This window comes from Nanorana parkeri, unplaced genomic scaffold (assembly GCF_000935625.1).
Source record: "Nanorana parkeri isolate BGI_ZX_2015 unplaced genomic scaffold, ASM93562v1 scaffold539, whole genome shotgun sequence".
NCBI classification, from domain to species: domain Eukaryota; kingdom Metazoa; phylum Chordata; class Amphibia; order Anura; family Dicroglossidae; genus Nanorana; species Nanorana parkeri.
Window position 1 is genome coordinate 232868 of NW_017306807.1, and position 16866 is coordinate 249733.

Sequence of the window (16866 nt, forward strand, 5' to 3'; positions counted from 1 at the left end):
TCCTGAAGGGGGTCCTCTGGAGGCCCCCCCGATCAGGCAGAAGCGGCCACCTAAACAGGCACTGTAGAGGGCCGCCCGCAGGGGGCCTCCAGAGGACCCACTTCAGGAGCGAGCGGCGGCTGATTAGAGAGCCTGGTCTGATGCGGGCAGGCTGACCGGGAGCTGCGGTGACGGCTGCACGGTCAGTTCGCCCCTGCGCCCCCCTCGCTACACCACTGGCCGGGAGTATGCAGAAAGGTGGCAGAGGGATGGAGCAGCTGCGGCCCCACAACCAGGGTCCAGGGAGCAAAATGCGCAGCAGGCTTCCATGCTACGCTAATAGCGTATCTTCTCAGAAGCTGCACACAGTAACCAGCATGATCTGTATGCATATAATGACAGCATGAGTGTCGGGACGCTGCGCTTGTCGGTCGTTACAGGGATCAGGTGAGTATTAAAGGGTTATTAAACCCTCTGGCTTTTTTGCATATATATGAGGGTAGCAAGCAGTAGAAATATGCAAAAAGTTGAAAAAAAACCCCACTTTAACACGGTTTAAACTTACCCCGTCTTTGCCGCGCGTTCCCGTCCGAAAATTCGAAACTACTCAGGCGGCCGCAGAGCATCTTGGGACGGGCGCATGCGCAGTTCGGATTTTCGGCCGGGAGACGAGGAGAGACACAAGGTAAGTCTATGGACGCGTGCACCCTCATGCAGACACCGTGGGACAGGAAGTGCCAGCAACGACAGAGGAGTCAGCGCTGGATCAATGACCCGCCGCAGCACTGGAGGGACAGGTGAAAACATCAGGAAAGAAGAAGATCGGATAAGAGACATCAGTTAAGGTAAGTGCTGGCATTTACATTGGTGGGGGGGGAAAACATTGACTTTAATGCCACTTTAACCACTTCCCGGGCCGCAGTATGTCTATAGACGGTGGCCCACAGAAGTGGTTAAAACAAGAACACGGCTGCTCCGGCAGCCGTGCTCTTGGTACTGCTTTTAACAGCAGGTGATTGCTGTATGACTTACAATCGATCTGGAGTATGAACAGCCGCCGGATCGTTTGTACCGTGTGGTACCCCCGCAGCGGCCACTGGGTCGGTGGGTCTCCCCGCAATGATCAGAGAGAGATTCAGCCGCTTCCAGCCGCTGATCTCTCCTTCGATCACTGGATGCGGAAGTGCTGTGTATTACATGACTTCCGGTGTCACTGTACACAGTCTCCGGCTCTCAGAGCCAGGACAAGAAGCTGGGAAAGCAGATGTCGGCTTCCTCAGCTTGTTTGGGGTCTCTAGGTGACATTAGGGGTCTAAAAGACCCCTGATGCCTCCATAAAGAGGACCTGTCACACCCTATCTGCTATTACACAGGGTGCTTGTTAGTCCCCTATGTAATACCAATAGGGTTAGTGTACAAAAAAAAGTGTTTAAAAATGTCTTTGTCCTAAAAGGGAGTGAGTAGACAAGTAACTCAAACCCGCCTCAACTAGGTGTGCGGAAGAAGACATAACATACTATCAGAAGTATGAAGAAGAAGAAAAAATTAGAAAAAAAAAGGTATAAAAAGAAGCAAGGAGCCAGAAGAAGAATAGGGAGTAGGGAGCAGCACCTGGACCACCCAGGCTAAGCTTCACGAAAACAAAAAAGCTCATAGGAATGTGAGATTCTCTGGAGGAATAGAAGGATGGGTATATGTTGTCCACGAATTCCAGACTTTCATAAATCTCTTCTGTGAATCCAAAAGTAAACTGGATAGTTTCTCATTAATGAAAAAGAAGTCAATCATGCCTCGCATTTTGACAAAGGAAACAAAATAGTTTTTTTTTTCCAGGCCTGGGCTATGGCTTGTTTGACTGCCAAAAACCACCCATTTTTATTTTAGCAACCAACATTTTTTTAGTGTGCACCAAGCAACCAACATTTTCAGGTGCATCAAGCCACCGGCAAAAAAACAAAACAAAAGAGAAAAAAAAAAAATTTGGAGGACATATGTCCTGGATTGTTTCTTTTTTGGGTTGCTTGAGAGTGCTGGTTGCTTAAATGCAAGATGATGGGGAGTTCATTGTATACTATAGAAGTTGTTTTTTATTGAGGTGCCATGTAGGATTTGTGGAACATGGGGTTTTTCTCCGGCACTGCATGTCGGACATTGCACCGCAAAGTATTTCTGGAGGATCCATACAGACAACATATTTAGTACAAGGTAAAATGGAGGGCCCAGGACCCTTGTCTTGTGCTACACATCATGCTGCTGAGCGAATGTAATTTATTTTTGTGAATGTGCTGTGTTCATATGTGGTGGAATGTACCCCAAAATAGTATCTTGTTTTTTATATAAAATAAAGTATATTTTTTCAAACAAAATAAAAATGGCTAATTGACTTTTTGTCCTTTCTCTGTAAATCACCTGATTCCAACCTTTCAAGCATGATGTATGTTATTTCAGCATTTATTGTTATTCTGATGACAAATTTAATTAAAAAAAGAATGCGCTGGAAGGATGGAAGAATGGAAAGGAAGGTAGGGAAGCTAATGGAAAAGGAGGAAGGGAATGGAAGGAATCAAAGGAGTAAAAGAAAGAAGAAAAGCAAAAGTAGTAAGACGGGACCCCCGGAAGCCGGCGCAGAGGTGAGTGTTTTCATTAGCGATCAAAATTATTTTAGTCGATCAAAAAGTTTAACGATTCATCGAGAAATTAATCTTTAATTTCCACAGCCCTAGTAAAAAGGAATTAAAAGTGGAGGGATGTGAGGGGGAGAAAAGAAAATAAGGTGAGGAAGAAAGAGGAAAGGAAGACATGATGTGAAAATAGCAAGAAGCAATTAAGACAGGGGGAAGGAGGAAGGGGAAGGAGATGCTAAACGGGAAATAATTTAAAGGGCAGTTAAAAAATATAATCCTTGCAGTGGGGCTACCGCCACTCTGCAAGGGCTGTGTGCTCAGTTAGGTCTAGGGTGTAAAATAAAAAAACATATACTCACCCGAACCTCAATCCTGCCTGTTTGCTAGACCAGTCCCCACAACCTCTTCTTCTCTGGGCTCGCGGTTTAAGCCCCATTTACGTCCTCATGTGCAATACAACTCAATTGACTTGCGTTAGATGTGAGGACGCTGAGGGACATACCACAGCCAGAGAGGGAGAGGGACCGCAGGACCAAGGTTTGGGTGAGTATATCTTTTTTTTTGCACCCTAGACCAAAATAAGCATTTATCCCTTGCAGTGCATGGGAAGCCCCACTGCAAGGGTTACGTTTTTAACTGCTCGGAGTTACCAATACAACATATTCAGTTTTGTCCAATGTGGAGAGATGAGAGGAGAATTAGTGGAAGACAAGAAAGGAAGTGGGATAGATTTTTATTTTTTTTTAAAGTGGGATAGATGAAGAGTAGAAATGGTGGTGAAAAATGGAGGAATAGAACGAAGGAAATGATATAAGCAAGAGAAGAAAGAAAGGGTGGGGGTAATATGTAGAAAGAAAGAAGATATAAAAGGGAACAGTGAAGAAAAGGAGGTAAAGAAAGGAAAAAGAAAGAAAAAAAAAAGGTAAGAAGGGAAAAAGAAAGAAGTGAAGGGAAGAGATGGAGAGAGGGAGGAATAGAAGGAAGCAAAGTTGATGGCGGGAAATGAAGAATAGAAAGAATGGGTAGAAGGAAAGGGGTGGAGGGTAGAAAAGGGAGAGAATAAATGCAGTGCAGAGATGAGAAAAGAGGTGAATAAGTGAAGGCAGGGAAGGAGGAGAAAGAAAGAAGAGAGAAGTGGATAGGAAATCAGGGAAGCAATGATGGATGTTGTGCAGCAAGCTGTGTTAGCATCCAGTGCAGTACCATAAAATACATCACGTTTGCATCTTATCGCACCGCATCACCAATCACACCGCCGTTGTGTGAATGGGACAATTGTTTTCTGTGGGTCCCATTGACATGCAGGTGTGATGGGAAGTATGCTGCAACAAGATGCAAAACATGCTGCATTTTATCACTGGATGCTGCTGCAAGTCGATGAACAGCAGCGCAGTGCTGTGCAGGGATCTAAAAGGACTGTACACATTGAGGGGAATTTATCAAAACTGGAACAGACAGAATCTGAGATTCTATCTTTAATTTTCAAAGCTTGTCTCAACAAACCGAAGAGAGAAGCTGATTGGTTACCATGTGCAACTGCTCCAGATTGTGTCGGCTCCAATTTTGAACAATTCCTTTCATAGTACACTTCACTTACCAGTGCAACATTGCAAAAGTGTGCAGTTCTCCCGCCGGACTGCAGAGGGAGCACTACACAAATCTTGACGCTGCATGAGACGCTTGAGGAAGGACCAGCCTGAATGTTTCCGGTCGGATAGTTTAGATCAGTGCACCTGACAGTTCACTGCCCAAAAAGTTCCCCCAGGCAACCCCGCGAAGAGAGAGGGCCATGAAGATGCCATCGGGCGGCCCGTCCTTGTTGCGGGAGCTGCTAAGCTCGGAGCCTGCCTGGAAGGATGACGAGGTGTGCGTGGTGGGGATATTCGGGAAGACGGCGCTGCTGCAGGGCGCCTGGGACAAGGGCTGCCTGGTGAACTCTCTGTGTGACCGGCATGTGTTCCCCCTCTTCCACCGGCCGCCGGAACAGGCCCGGGAGCGCAGCCTCTTCCAGACGTACTACGAGCAGGAGTCCCGGGTGCTGTACGTGCTGCTGACTGGCATCAGTGACACGGCTCAGCTGGCCCGGGCGTGCGAAGAGCTGGGGCGTGGGGTGCCTCATGCAGAGGCGCACGAGTTCTGGAAGGATGAGGAGAAGCTGTACTGCATGCATGTCCTCTACCTGTTCTGTGTGTCCCACCTCCTGCTGCTGGTACATCCCACCTGCTGCTTTGACATCGCCTATGAGAAGCTCTTCCGCGCCCTGGACAGCGTCCGCCAGAAGCTGCTGCCGTCCCTCAAGCCGGCGCTCAAAGAGTGCCCTGTGGGGCTGGAGTGGAAGCTGAATGCCCGGCCCTGCCCTCCCCGGCTGCTCTTTGTCTTTCAGCTAAACGGAGCCTTACGAGGGGTGGAACCCAGCAGCCGCGGAGGTGGCCAGGCGGCCGTGGACGGTAAGCCCAAGAAGCACTCGCCCAAGAGGAGGCTCCAGCACGCCCTCGAGGACCAGATCTACCGTATTTTCCGGAAGAGCCGCGTCCTCACCAATCAGAGCATCAACTGCCTGTTCACCGTGCCGGCCAACCAGGCCTTCGTCTACATTGTGGCCGACCAGGATGACGACCCCATTGGGATGTTACTGGAGGGCCTGAGACATCACTGCACAGTCAAGGACACAGACTCTTCCGGCATAGCGATGCCGATCTCGGGGCCCCGGCGCTTCCAGATGATGAGGCACAGCCGGCAGCAGCTGTCCTTTACCGCGGAGAGCAGTGCTAGTGTGTCTGGGCAGCTGGTGGACTGCACACTTAGCGAGTTCCTCTTCCAGCATGTGGAGCTGGTACTCACCAAGAAGGGCTTTGATGACAGTGTGGGCAGGAACCCACAGCCCTCTCACTTCGAGCTGCCTACCTATCACAAATGGGCTAATGTGGCCCTGAAATTGTACGAAGTCATCATAGAGAATAAAGATGATGATCCTCCTGCTTTCCCAGGCGGCTATCCTCCAAAGCTATTGGCCAACATGAAAGTGCTAGAAGGCTATTTGGATGCTGACACAAAGTTTTCCGAAAACAGGTGCCAAAAAGCACTTCCTTTGGCACACAGTGCTTACCAGTCCAATCTGCCACATAATTACACTACCACTGTCCATAAGAATCAACTGGCACAGGCATTGAGGGTATATAGCCAGCATGCCCGTGGCCCAGCTTTTCAGAAGTATGCTATACACCTTAATGAAGACTGTTATAAATTCTGGAGCAGTGGCCATCAGCTTTGTGAAGAGAGGAGTCTAACAGATCAGCACTGTGTGCACAAATTTCACTTGTTGCCAAAACCAGGTAAGTACATCCAGGTCACGCATACACAGTGGTGTGGAAATGTTTTTAAAAAACAACTTATCCAAGGACTAAAGTGGGGGCTCAATCTACTTGTCATGATACAAAAATAAGTCTAACAAAGCAGGACTAACAGGGTTATTCACAAAAGGGTGAAGAGTTTGGAGAAGGCAGGAGAAGTGAACAATCCAGGGCAACATAGGTGAATTGGAAAAAGTCTCCAATTCAGCTCACTTTCCAGTTCTGTTGTCTTGGATTGTTCACTTCTCCCTCCTGTGAATAACCCTGTAAATGTAGAAAAAAACCCATCATCCAACTCTTTCCTCCCCACCCTAATTGTCCCTGGCCCGCCTCTTTCATTCAATTGTCGAATCTCAGCATCACATGTGGGCATTACCTAGGGCAGTCTGCATATAAATGTGGTCTGCCTAGGATTACCCATTCCTCCAGGTGACATCCTCCCAGTAAGGCATTTTTGATATTTGCTTAACTCCTCCCAGGAGCCAGCCCACTGCATTAGGCAGGACTGAGGGCCATTGAGAGGAGTAATGAGGCAGAATGCTGTGATTGTTTCAGGAAACTATGTACAGCACCCTGATGTCCCCTCATCTGCAGCCTTTCTCTGCCTGCATTGCATGAATGCACAGCGAAGCACAGAGACCTATTGATTACATTACCGGGTGTAAAATAAAGTATGGAATGAAAACTGGAAGGTTTTATTTAGAAATGTAATTTGCATGTTGTGGGGGGAGCCAGGGAAGGCAAACTATAAGCAGATTATACTTCAGCTTCAATAACTGTTCTGGTTTATTGTAGTTATTGGACGTTTTGCAATTGTTGATGCAATAAGCATGTTTATCTTTCCACTCACAGCCCCCTTTCTACATGTGGGCCCCTTAAGCTAATATCTCACATATTGCTTTGCAGTTTGAGATTTAATTCTAACAGCACTGAAATTAATTTTCGGATTTTTATAGCTGCAAGTTGTTCTCTCTCTGTTTCAGAGTTGTGGTACTGGTGGCAGAGCAGAGGGGGCATGTGCAGAAAAAGAAATTTAGCACTGTCTTTTGCAGCTTCACTTAGGGCTTAACCTGTATCTAACCCTAACACTTTTTTTGGTTTTGGATATAGTGGGGTCAAGTCTTTTTATTGTCTGTGTCTCCACATTGGAGATCCACCTCCTCTATTAAGGTTAGTCACCTAAAAGAGAATAAATAAACCTGACTGCTCTTACCTTTCCCTATTTTATCCCAGTTATTTGCCAACAGGATACCTCCTCCTCCTATTCTCCGATAAAAGCAATGGCGAAGTGTTGTGGTTCCTGCATGTACCTTTGTCTTCAAATCAGTTGGTGCCCCTGTTAAGTGACTTGGGTCCCAAGTCTCAGCAACGAAGTTGACTCTTAAGCCCCATCATATCTGTTGCAAAGCCCACCCCCCGTCATTTTGCTGTCAAATTCTAGGACCTAAATGAACAGTAGATCCAGTTGAAAAACTGAGTCTACTGGATCTACTGAAGGGGCTCCACAACGACATTGGGATAATTTGAAGGCTCTTACTGGTACTTGCAGGCTCCACAGGTGCCATGTGTAGTGCAGTCTGACAAAACGAATTGCCTTTCTTAGCAGAAGTCGGAGTCGGGTTCACTTCCTGACTGGCCTCCGTCATTAGATATAGATTGGACTGTATTCAGTCAGGTTTTATTTAGCTTTGTCCAGGTTATATCAACTGTTTTATATCTGATGTTTTTTCCTTTTAAAATTTTAGGAGAGAAAATTGAACCTGATAGAAACCCCCCTATACTGTATCACAATAGTCGTGCAAGGTCAACTGGAAACTGTAACTGTGGGAGAAAACAGGCACCTCGTGAGGACCCATTCGACATAAAAAGTGCCAATTATGATTTTTATCAGGTACTGTGCGTGCTCTTATTGTTGTTAAACTAATTGTTTAGCCACTGTTTTTGTCTTCTAGGACCCCATGGATACTACTAGGCTTTGTCTTCAAGAATCCCATGGCCACTGTTTCTAGGTTTTTTTTCTCCTAGGACCCCATGGCCACTGCTTCTAGGCTTTGTCTTCCAGAACCCCATAGCCACTGCTTCTAGGCTTTGTCTTCCAGAACCCCATGGCCACTGCCCTTAGGCTTTGTCTTCTAGAACCCCATGGCCACTGCTTCTAGTCTTTGTCTTTCAAAATCCTTTAGCGATGCTAAAAGGAAACCTGTGGTCCTGTTATGAAAAGGAAAGCAGGGAGGAGAATGTGGATCTCTGAGGAGTAGAGCAGAAAGGGAGTGCTAAAGTGCGTACAAAGCAGAATGTGTGCAAGAACCCTTTACTGCCGCTGACAGGAGATAGAAATTGCTGTTCTCTTTTTAAACATAAAATAACACAAAAGTGAATAATCAGTAATGCAATGTGCCAGGTTCTTTAAGATAAAGGAAGAACCGGTGACTTTTCCTTGTTGGTCAAATAATTATGTTTCAAACCAATGGTATAGCTTAAAGGGGAACCATTTGTACATATCTTTAAATAATTGGTAAAGTATCTTTATTAAGTATTATGCCACTGCTTTTGATTTTGGTGTGCTGTTTTTATGCTATGGTTTAGGTTGGTGCATTCATTTTTTTTTCTTTTTTATAGATGCTAGAAGAGAAGTGCTGTGGAAAGCTAGATCATATTAACTTCCCAATATTCCAGCCTAGCACGCCTGACCCTGCACCCGCAAAGAATGAAACTTCTTTTACTTCTGCAGAGGTTGAAGTAGAAACAGAGAAGCTAAAAGATAAAGAACCTCAAACACAAGGTGAAAGTACTAGCTTAAGTCTGGCTCTCAGCCTGGGTCAGTCCAGTGATAGTTTGGGAACATATCCAGCTGAACCTCAAGCCGCGGCAGAAAATGGAGAGGCTCCACGGGAAGGTTCGGAAGACAAAGGGGAAAAGAGGCCAAGTTTGGTGGACCGTCAAGTATCCACCGTGGAATATCTCCCTGGTATGATGCACTCAAACTGTCTAAAAGGTCTCCTTCCTAAATTTTCCAGCTGGTCACTAGTAAAGCTTGGTCCTGCAAAATCATACAATTTCCACACTGGATTAGATCAACTTGGTTTTATTCCTGGGACAAATTATTTGATGCCTTGGGACATTGTAATCCGTACAAAGCCTGAAGATGAAGGTGATCTAGACACAAATTCATGGCCAGCTCCGAATAAGTCTGTCCCTGGAAAACGAAGTGGAGTAGCAATGGGAAGAGGCCGTAGAAGAGATGATATTGCAAGAGCATTTGTGGGTTTTGAATATGAGGACTCCAGAGGTCGCAGATTTATGTGCTCAGGGCCTGATAAAATAATGAAAGTATTAGGCAATGGACCTAAAGAATCAGCAGTTAAAGCCCTTAACAGTGACATGCCTTTGTATATTCTATCACCGTCACAAGGACGGGGACTTAAGCCTCATTATGCACAGCTCATGAGACTATTTGTTGTTGTTCCTGATGCACCTTTACAAGTTACAATGACGCCTCAGGTAATATATAATATCTCGGGTTTTTTTTTCCATACTGCTGTTACAATTATGCTTTTCTTCATCACACTGAGAGATATGACCTGAAATATACCAAACTTTATTATAGCATAGTTATCTGTACACAAGGCTATGCTCCTTTACATCTTTCTCACAGACATGCTTCTACATCACGGATGCCACTAACATTTCTAACATGTTCCTGGGGTATCATAGGTGGTGATTTCAGGTCACTTGACTTTGATAGGTGCAGTAGGGAACAGGATAGATAGAGATAGGGAACAGGATTTTATTTCACATAATAGGCTGTATTGTTAAGGCATGTGTGAACAGGCTTTTGCTTGCTTTAAGACTGCTTCCCTCCCCATACAAGTCAGTGAGAATGCAAAAGCAGGTAGATGCTGTTTAGAAGCAGGTCAGATGGATGTAAACAAAGTTTAAACAGAGTCCCGGCGGCAAAAGTCGCCGGGAGTCTGTTTAAACAGCCCCGATGCTGGCGACGTACACTGTACGTCGTCAGTCACGAAGGGGTTAACACAATTGTTTACTCGTAGTAATCCGATTAAAGTGTACTATAGCTATACAAGCCAAATTGTAGTTCTGATTACCCATTACTGATCACTTCTGAATGTATATCAGCATTAATACACAAATGCTAGAACCTCAATTACCTTCTGCTTGTCAGGGACAAGATCTGTTGGTTGGGTATTCTGTAGCATAATATCGATGGCAATTTTGCTTTATGAAGTATTTTTAAAGTAGGGGGAGGGTACATCACTAGGATATGTGTGGAAAGTACACACTTCACTCAAAATGTAATTTACACCTTGAGATGCATACAGGCACCGTGGCTTATCTGCAATGCGCCCATCCACCCTGTTCACTTTTGTCAGCAATCTTGTGACCCAAGATTGCATGAAATACAGGATAGAAATTCACCACACACCTGGTCAAGACGCCTTGGTGTGTCTCCCATACTAACAAAAGACAGTACTAAGAAGTCTCTCATGGCTACCAATCTGATTCATATCTTCTTTACAAGTTTAATTAGCTATACAGTAAACAAAGATAATTTTACACAGCATAATTCTAGTAACCTTGTGAGGTTCTCTTTGGATTCTTGCAGCAGGGAATTAGACGAATTAAGATACTCTGAGTGAACTTTCTATCACATTTGCTGGATAACAATAGCATACAGATTTATTTCACATGTTGCCTGAAGAACTCCGGGGAAACATTTTCTTAACCCATATAGTGGTGCCACCCCTGCACAGCCAGGGGTAACTGCTCATTTTTGTCCAGGTGTGAAAATAAAAAAAAGTTACTCACCCGATCCTCCGAGCCGGGTGCCAGAGCGGTCCTTCCAGTCTCTCTCTCCCCCTCCCCCTCCACTGCAGAGGTCTAAGTTCCCTGAGTCATCACGTCCTATACACTGTGTAATGGACATACCGTGTTTCCCCCGAAAATAAGACAGTGTCTTATTTATTTTTTTTCACGAAAAAAGACACTAGGTCTTATTTTCGGGGGATGTCTTACCTGGCTGCTGCTGTCTGCTCTGCCGTCCAGGGAGCCACAAACAGAAACAGGAGGGAGCTGCGGCCGGTCTTTACATGTAAAATTGAATTACATGTGCAGCTACCCCGAAGGTAAGATCTAGCGCTATCTTCAGGGATGTCTGTAATATAAGACCTCCCCCGAACTAGGTCTTATTTTCGGGGTAGGTCTTATATTACAGAAATCCCCGAAGATAGCACTAGGTCTTATTTTCGGGGTAGGTCTTACTTTCGGGGAAACCCGGTAAAGACGCACAGGGACATACCATCGCTGCAGTAAAGGAGGAGTCAGGCTGGAGGAAGCACTTAACAGCCAGCGCCGAGGTTCAGGTGAATATAACTTTATTTTCACACCTAGACAGAAATGGGCATTTAACCCTTGCAGTGCGGGGTATCCCCACTGCAGAGGTTCATTTTTTTTTTCTGGAGTTCTTTAAAATATATTTGAAATAGATACATTTATTGATATATTCTTTTTATTGTTTTTAGGTGCAAACCGGATCTCCTCCCTGTCCTATTTTCTTTCCTGAGAAGCAGGACATCACACTGCCAGCTGACGGGTTATGGGTTTTGCGATTCCCTTACTCCTATGTGACAGAACGAGGACCTTGTTACCCACCAAAGGAAAACCAGCAGCTGATCAGTTACAAAGTTATGAGAGGGATATTGAAGGCTGTCACCCTGTAGCACACATTTTTGGAATATGTGACATCAGATTAATTTGATGGTGCATAAAACAGGACTATTATTTGTGTATTATGTCATGTCTGTGATTTAAGTATCACATGGACCATTTATTACTGTAGCATTAATATATCCATGAGGGTAAGTCAATGCTGTTTGACGGAGACTGATTATATGCCTACATAAAATTGTACATTTTGATTACTGACTATTATTGTGTGGTGCAGTGCTTTAGAATACCGATTCACTTAATGGGATAGACCAGGGAATCTGGTGCTTGTTAGTGTACTGTAGTGAATAATTGCTTAAAGCAAGGCAAGAAAAATGTTGCTGTGCATTTCCTTACCTGAGATTGGTAACAAATCCCGTATGTTATATAAGTAAATGTTGCATGGTGTAAGTTGCAACATATTGGGGTTAATTTATTAGAGTGAAGTGAACTGCTTACTTCAAACATCCAGTTGTATATATTGAATCAGGCAAAATGGCTGATTTTCAGGTTTTTCTTAGCTCTTTCACAGTGATCTGTCCTAATGGAAAGTCTTGGGACTTAATTTTGAGGATTGTGTTTATCTGATAAGTATCATTAAAGGAGAACTATGAGGCGAGTGCTTTTCACTCGCCTCATAGTTCTAGCCGACATGTGACAATGAGACTGTCACAGGTCGGCTCAGTAGATCGAGAAGTGAGCGAACACATACCGGCGTTCGCTCACCTCTCGATCCTGTCACAGCTCTCTGCCGTGACAGGAGAGGGGCTGGATTCCCCCCTCCCCGATCTGCTAGCGCTGACTGGCGGAGGGGGCGAGTACAGCTGGTTCTGCCTCTAGATAGGCAGAGCCAGCTGTCACTCGCGCAGCTGGGCGGATCCAGGCATAATTGTCGGGATCCGCTTCAGCTGCGGCGTCTCGGTATACCGTGAGCTGTAGCTCGCGGTATACTGAGCTTACGATGACGGGAGGACGCTAGTTTGTTTCCTCCCGTTACCCTAAGGAGAACTATGGGGAAAAGCCTTAACCCCATAGTCCTCTAACATACAAAGGTACAAGTCAGCTCATTCCCCTCTCAGCCCCTCCTAACATTTCAAAGAAATAAAAGAAAACACATTTTAACCCTTAAAACCCTAAGCCAAGTAAAAGGTATTTAAACATTTTTTTTATTTTTCCTTAGCCTAAGCTATGTGATTGGGAACAAGTAACAAATATAAAATAGATGTCCCAATTTGGCTGTGAAAGTGGAAATACATTTTAAAGTACAGAATTTCTTTTCTACCAGCTCCCACTCGCCCAACAATGTTGTACAGAACACATCCAGCACATTTCTGCTAATGATGCAATATATAGAAGTATGTGATTCTGTCATTTCTCATTTCCGTGTGTGTGTGTTTTAGGTTTTTCAATATGCTTGTGTATAAATGCATTAATCATGTTGTCAGTATGTAACATGTATAAATAAACCTTATTTAAGATTTAACTGGATAAATGCTGATGAAATCGCTTACAATGGATGCTGCTTCTTGATGTTTAAAAGTTTGTTTACTGCAGAATCAGCTGGTCCCCTGAGCACTGGTCCTCCTATACTGTTTTAGGGTGGCCCCTTTCCCTTGCAGGGCCTTATAGAGCCATCCTTGTGTGTGTCTCCAGAAAGACACAGCAAGGCAAGAATCTCCCCTCCCCTCTGCTCCACCTTCTTCCCTCCTTCCTTCACCCTTCTCCATGGTAGATGGAGAACTGCTGGAGACTGTGTTCTCCCTTGTGATCTTATACGAGACAGGAAGTTCAGGGAAGCTGAGCTGAGAGTTGGAGCCAGCTATATTTGAAAGCATGACGACTAAGTGGTTGGGAAAGAATGTAAGGAATACTTTGCTGGGCAAATTCTGAGCAGAGTTGCCACTCATGTAGGTTGGGCCTGTTAGTACTACAGTGGGATAAAAAAAAATTGCAGGCGGCCAGAAGGATTTGGTATTATGTACCCCTCTAGCTGAAGACCCCTCCATGCTGGAAGGTCAAACACAAAAGGTCTTCAGCTGTGTAGGGAAAACCTAGATTTCATGTGTTTTTGCACCATAGGATGGAATTGGGTAGCTTCCCACTTGGTTATAGGACATCTTTTCTGCCTGGTAATTCTAAGTGCTAGGGCTGCACTATAAAATTGCAGCTCACTGAGGAGAGGATAGGAACAAGAAAAGTAGACCGGTGAACGACCGTTAGATCAAGTCTTGCGTGCACGATTTTTGGGAACACGTTGCCAATCCAAGGAATTTTTTCCAGGAGTAGTAGAGGATCTAGGCGGAGTATCCTCTGGAGCGACGTTCCACAAGCGAAATATGTTGGTAGCGGCCTCCAATGAAGAGCTGATGTGTGTAGATCCGCTGTTGTTCACAATGATCTTTGTAGGGTAGCCCCAGCCGTAGGCAATATTAGTGCCATTTACTTTCGGAGGTTGAGGGTAGTTTGTAATAAGTCCGGAAAGAAGTGTAGTCTAGAGAAACGCTTGAAGCAAGAAACGTTCCTTAACATGAAAGAAGTGTATGCGCATAAGCACATCGTGCGGCGTCTTGTCAGGAAGAAATGGTTTTGCTATCCTGTGGATTCTATCTATAATGAGATCAGAGGCAGACATGTCAGGAAGGATAGCACGTATTAACTGAAGCATAATGAAGGAGCTCAGATTGCAAGACTGATTGAGGGACACCGTGAATCTTAACATTGTTGTGGCGTGACTGATCTTCAAGGTCCGCTAGTTTCATTTTCAGCCAGTGCACATAATCAACAGTCTGGTCATGAGAGTCAATAAGCTAGTTAATGGTGGAGGCAAATTCTCCAATGTTATGCTCTACGTGGTCCACTCTAGAGCCCACAGCATGGACTTCGGATCTGAGTTGTTGCACCAATGTCACTATATCAGTGTCAATAGCACTACCTAGAGATATTAACATATCTTTGATAGAGGTGTCCAAAACAGGCTGATTAGAAGTAGGGAAACATTTATTGGATCTGTTGAGTTCCCTAGTATTATCAAGTAAGGTGTTTCATGGACTCACCTCCGTGGTGCTAATGTGATCATTAGACATCCAGGGTTTGGATTTTGCAGGACCCCCAGTGTGTGACGAGGCAGGAGATGCAGAGCCTGGAGTAGATGTGTGTCAGAGGTGGATCGCCCAGAGAAGCTCCCTGATCCCGAGGTGAGGAGGAAGAAGAAGCTGAAGAGCGGAAGCCGCTGCCATCTTGGACACGCCGCAGGACTGAGGAGGGAAAAAACTCTGTCAGTTTCTGTGGTCTAGACCCGTCTTTTCTCTTACGGGTCATGATGATCGGATCTGCCGATGCTCAGGGAGGGACGTCAGTCTGTGGCAATTTAGTGAAGTCTGCCTAGCAGCAAACCAGAGCAGAGAGGTTATGTGGCCATATTGCTCAAGTGGTAGCCACACCCCCAATTATTTGTTTTTTGCCAAAATGGAATGCAGGGTAGGATGTGAAATACATTTACTGCCAAACAGGCACCATAAGGTGCTAGGTCATGTCTCTTGTCTATTGCAGGTATAGTCCCCAGAATGGAACTGCTATGCTAGATCACTTCTATAACAAAAAACAGCACTGCTGGTACAATAAGTACAAGCACACTTTCACATTGATGTGAACAAGGGGGACACTAATGTGGGGCACCCTTAGTGTAAAGGGGTTCTGAAGTGAAAGAGGGGGGCCTAAAGGGGGTCCTAAGGTCAAGAGGAGACTCTCATGCAGAGTGGAGAACCCCACATTTTTTTGTGTTTTGCCTGGGTTCCCCCTTTAAAAATCCATACCGGACCCTTATATTGGATAAGGTTCTGGTATGGATTTTGGAGCGACTGCATTTTACATTTTAGACTGGAGTGCTTCAAGAGTTTGCATACTTTTTAAAGTGTGTTGTGGTTGAGAAGTGCTGATCTGGGGAACTATCCCTTAACACACCAAAATGCCACTGTAGCCAAAGATCAGCCAAGATAAAGTTGTGTGCTGTGTGTCCAGTAGAAGGCAATGTCACCTACGAGTTTAAATGTAATCCACAGTGATTGTCTTTAAAGCCCTATAGAAGTTCAAATACCACTAGTAGATCTTCAAATCATTTCTAAATTGGTGCTGACACTGTCCTTCATTCAGGAGGGTGGTTGCTTTTATTCCCCATGGTCCCTGTGTGTGTTGTAAAGTAGTCACCACTCCAAGCTCACTCCTGTGATGGACTACAATCGCAATACAAATTAGTAAACAAAACGTGAGATTGTAGTCACTATGAATTCAGAGATGATTTGAGGATCTACAGCTGAGTGATCCACAAATAAGATACATTTTTGTTATTAGTTAGGGTACTTGAACGTACTTATAAGATTTAGCTCCTAAGTTTAGTGTCACTTTAAACGTAGATGTAATATATAGCACAGCAATAGATATAGTAGAACGGCCACATTGGCTGAACTTGCATATACAATTTTGCAAAGGTACTTCATAACAAATGTGATGCCTTCTTGGTGGTATTCACCTGCCACTTTAAAAAAGTTATAACAGCAATAGACAGTAATATTCCACCATTACACGATAGGACTTGGTGATGATGTCCTGGTAATGAAGTTCATCATTTCAACCAGAAATCCAACATACAGGGTGGAAATGGAAAAAACGTATGGCTACAGACAGGACCTCAACCTAACCACTGGACTATCACATTCTCAAACAATTCCTCCTTACCATCTTGTCTTGAATTGTATTGTAATTGGAATGTCTTCCTTATATTGTAAATCCTGTAAAATAATAATACCAAACCAAACACAGCGTCTATGACAGGTTTCGCCATGACAGCATCATCAGAGGGGCTTACGAAGGTTACCATGAAGTGAGGTAAAAGCCTAAAAATGACAGGACTACATACAACATATAAGAATGCATGGTCCTGCCTGTAATTCTGTGTGTCTCATGGACCCGGAAATAATAGGTGGAATACATGGTCAAACAATGGAATACTGACAAACAAAACAACAAGTTATGCGATTACATCGCTCAAAAAATCCTCCAGAGCATTAGGCTCCATAGTACCAGATGTGACAGATGTGCCTGTCCAAATCCACTGTACGTCCACAACACGTGCCTATACGCAATTCGGAACCGACCAAGCTGTCACAAGGACATAGCGAAACCACTCCCAGCCT

At 44.7% G+C, this 16866-nt stretch overlaps 1 protein-coding gene across 1 annotated transcript; it reads left to right on the forward strand.

The window, feature by feature from the left end:
- Positions 1-4310: 4310 nt before the first annotated feature.
- On the forward strand, positions 4311-12160 carry SMG8 (SMG8, nonsense mediated mRNA decay factor). The gene is made up of 5 exons (XM_018561719.1): positions 4311-5935; positions 7699-7844; positions 8573-9454; positions 11494-11755; positions 12150-12160. Exons 1-4 carry the CDS (start codon positions 4393-4395, stop codon positions 11689-11691), a joined length of 2769 nt encoding a protein of 922 aa, XP_018417221.1. The 5' UTR covers positions 4311-4392; the 3' UTR covers positions 11692-11755; positions 12150-12160.
- The last annotated feature ends 4706 nt before the right edge of the window (positions 12161-16866 follow it).

Bases quoted from the DNA above. Each gene is read 5' to 3' on its own strand.
- SMG8 (XM_018561719.1), top strand. From the start codon at position 4,393: ATGAAGATGCCATCGGGCGGCCCGTCCTTGTTGCGGGAGCTGCTAAGC. The intron at 7,845-8,572 runs GTACTGTGCGTG...TCTTTTTTATAG, and splicing joins CCAATTATGATTTTTATCAG to ATGCTAGAAGAGAAGTGCTG. The intron at 9,455-11,493 runs GTAATATATAAT...TATTGTTTTTAG, and splicing joins AAGTTACAATGACGCCTCAG to GTGCAAACCGGATCTCCTCC.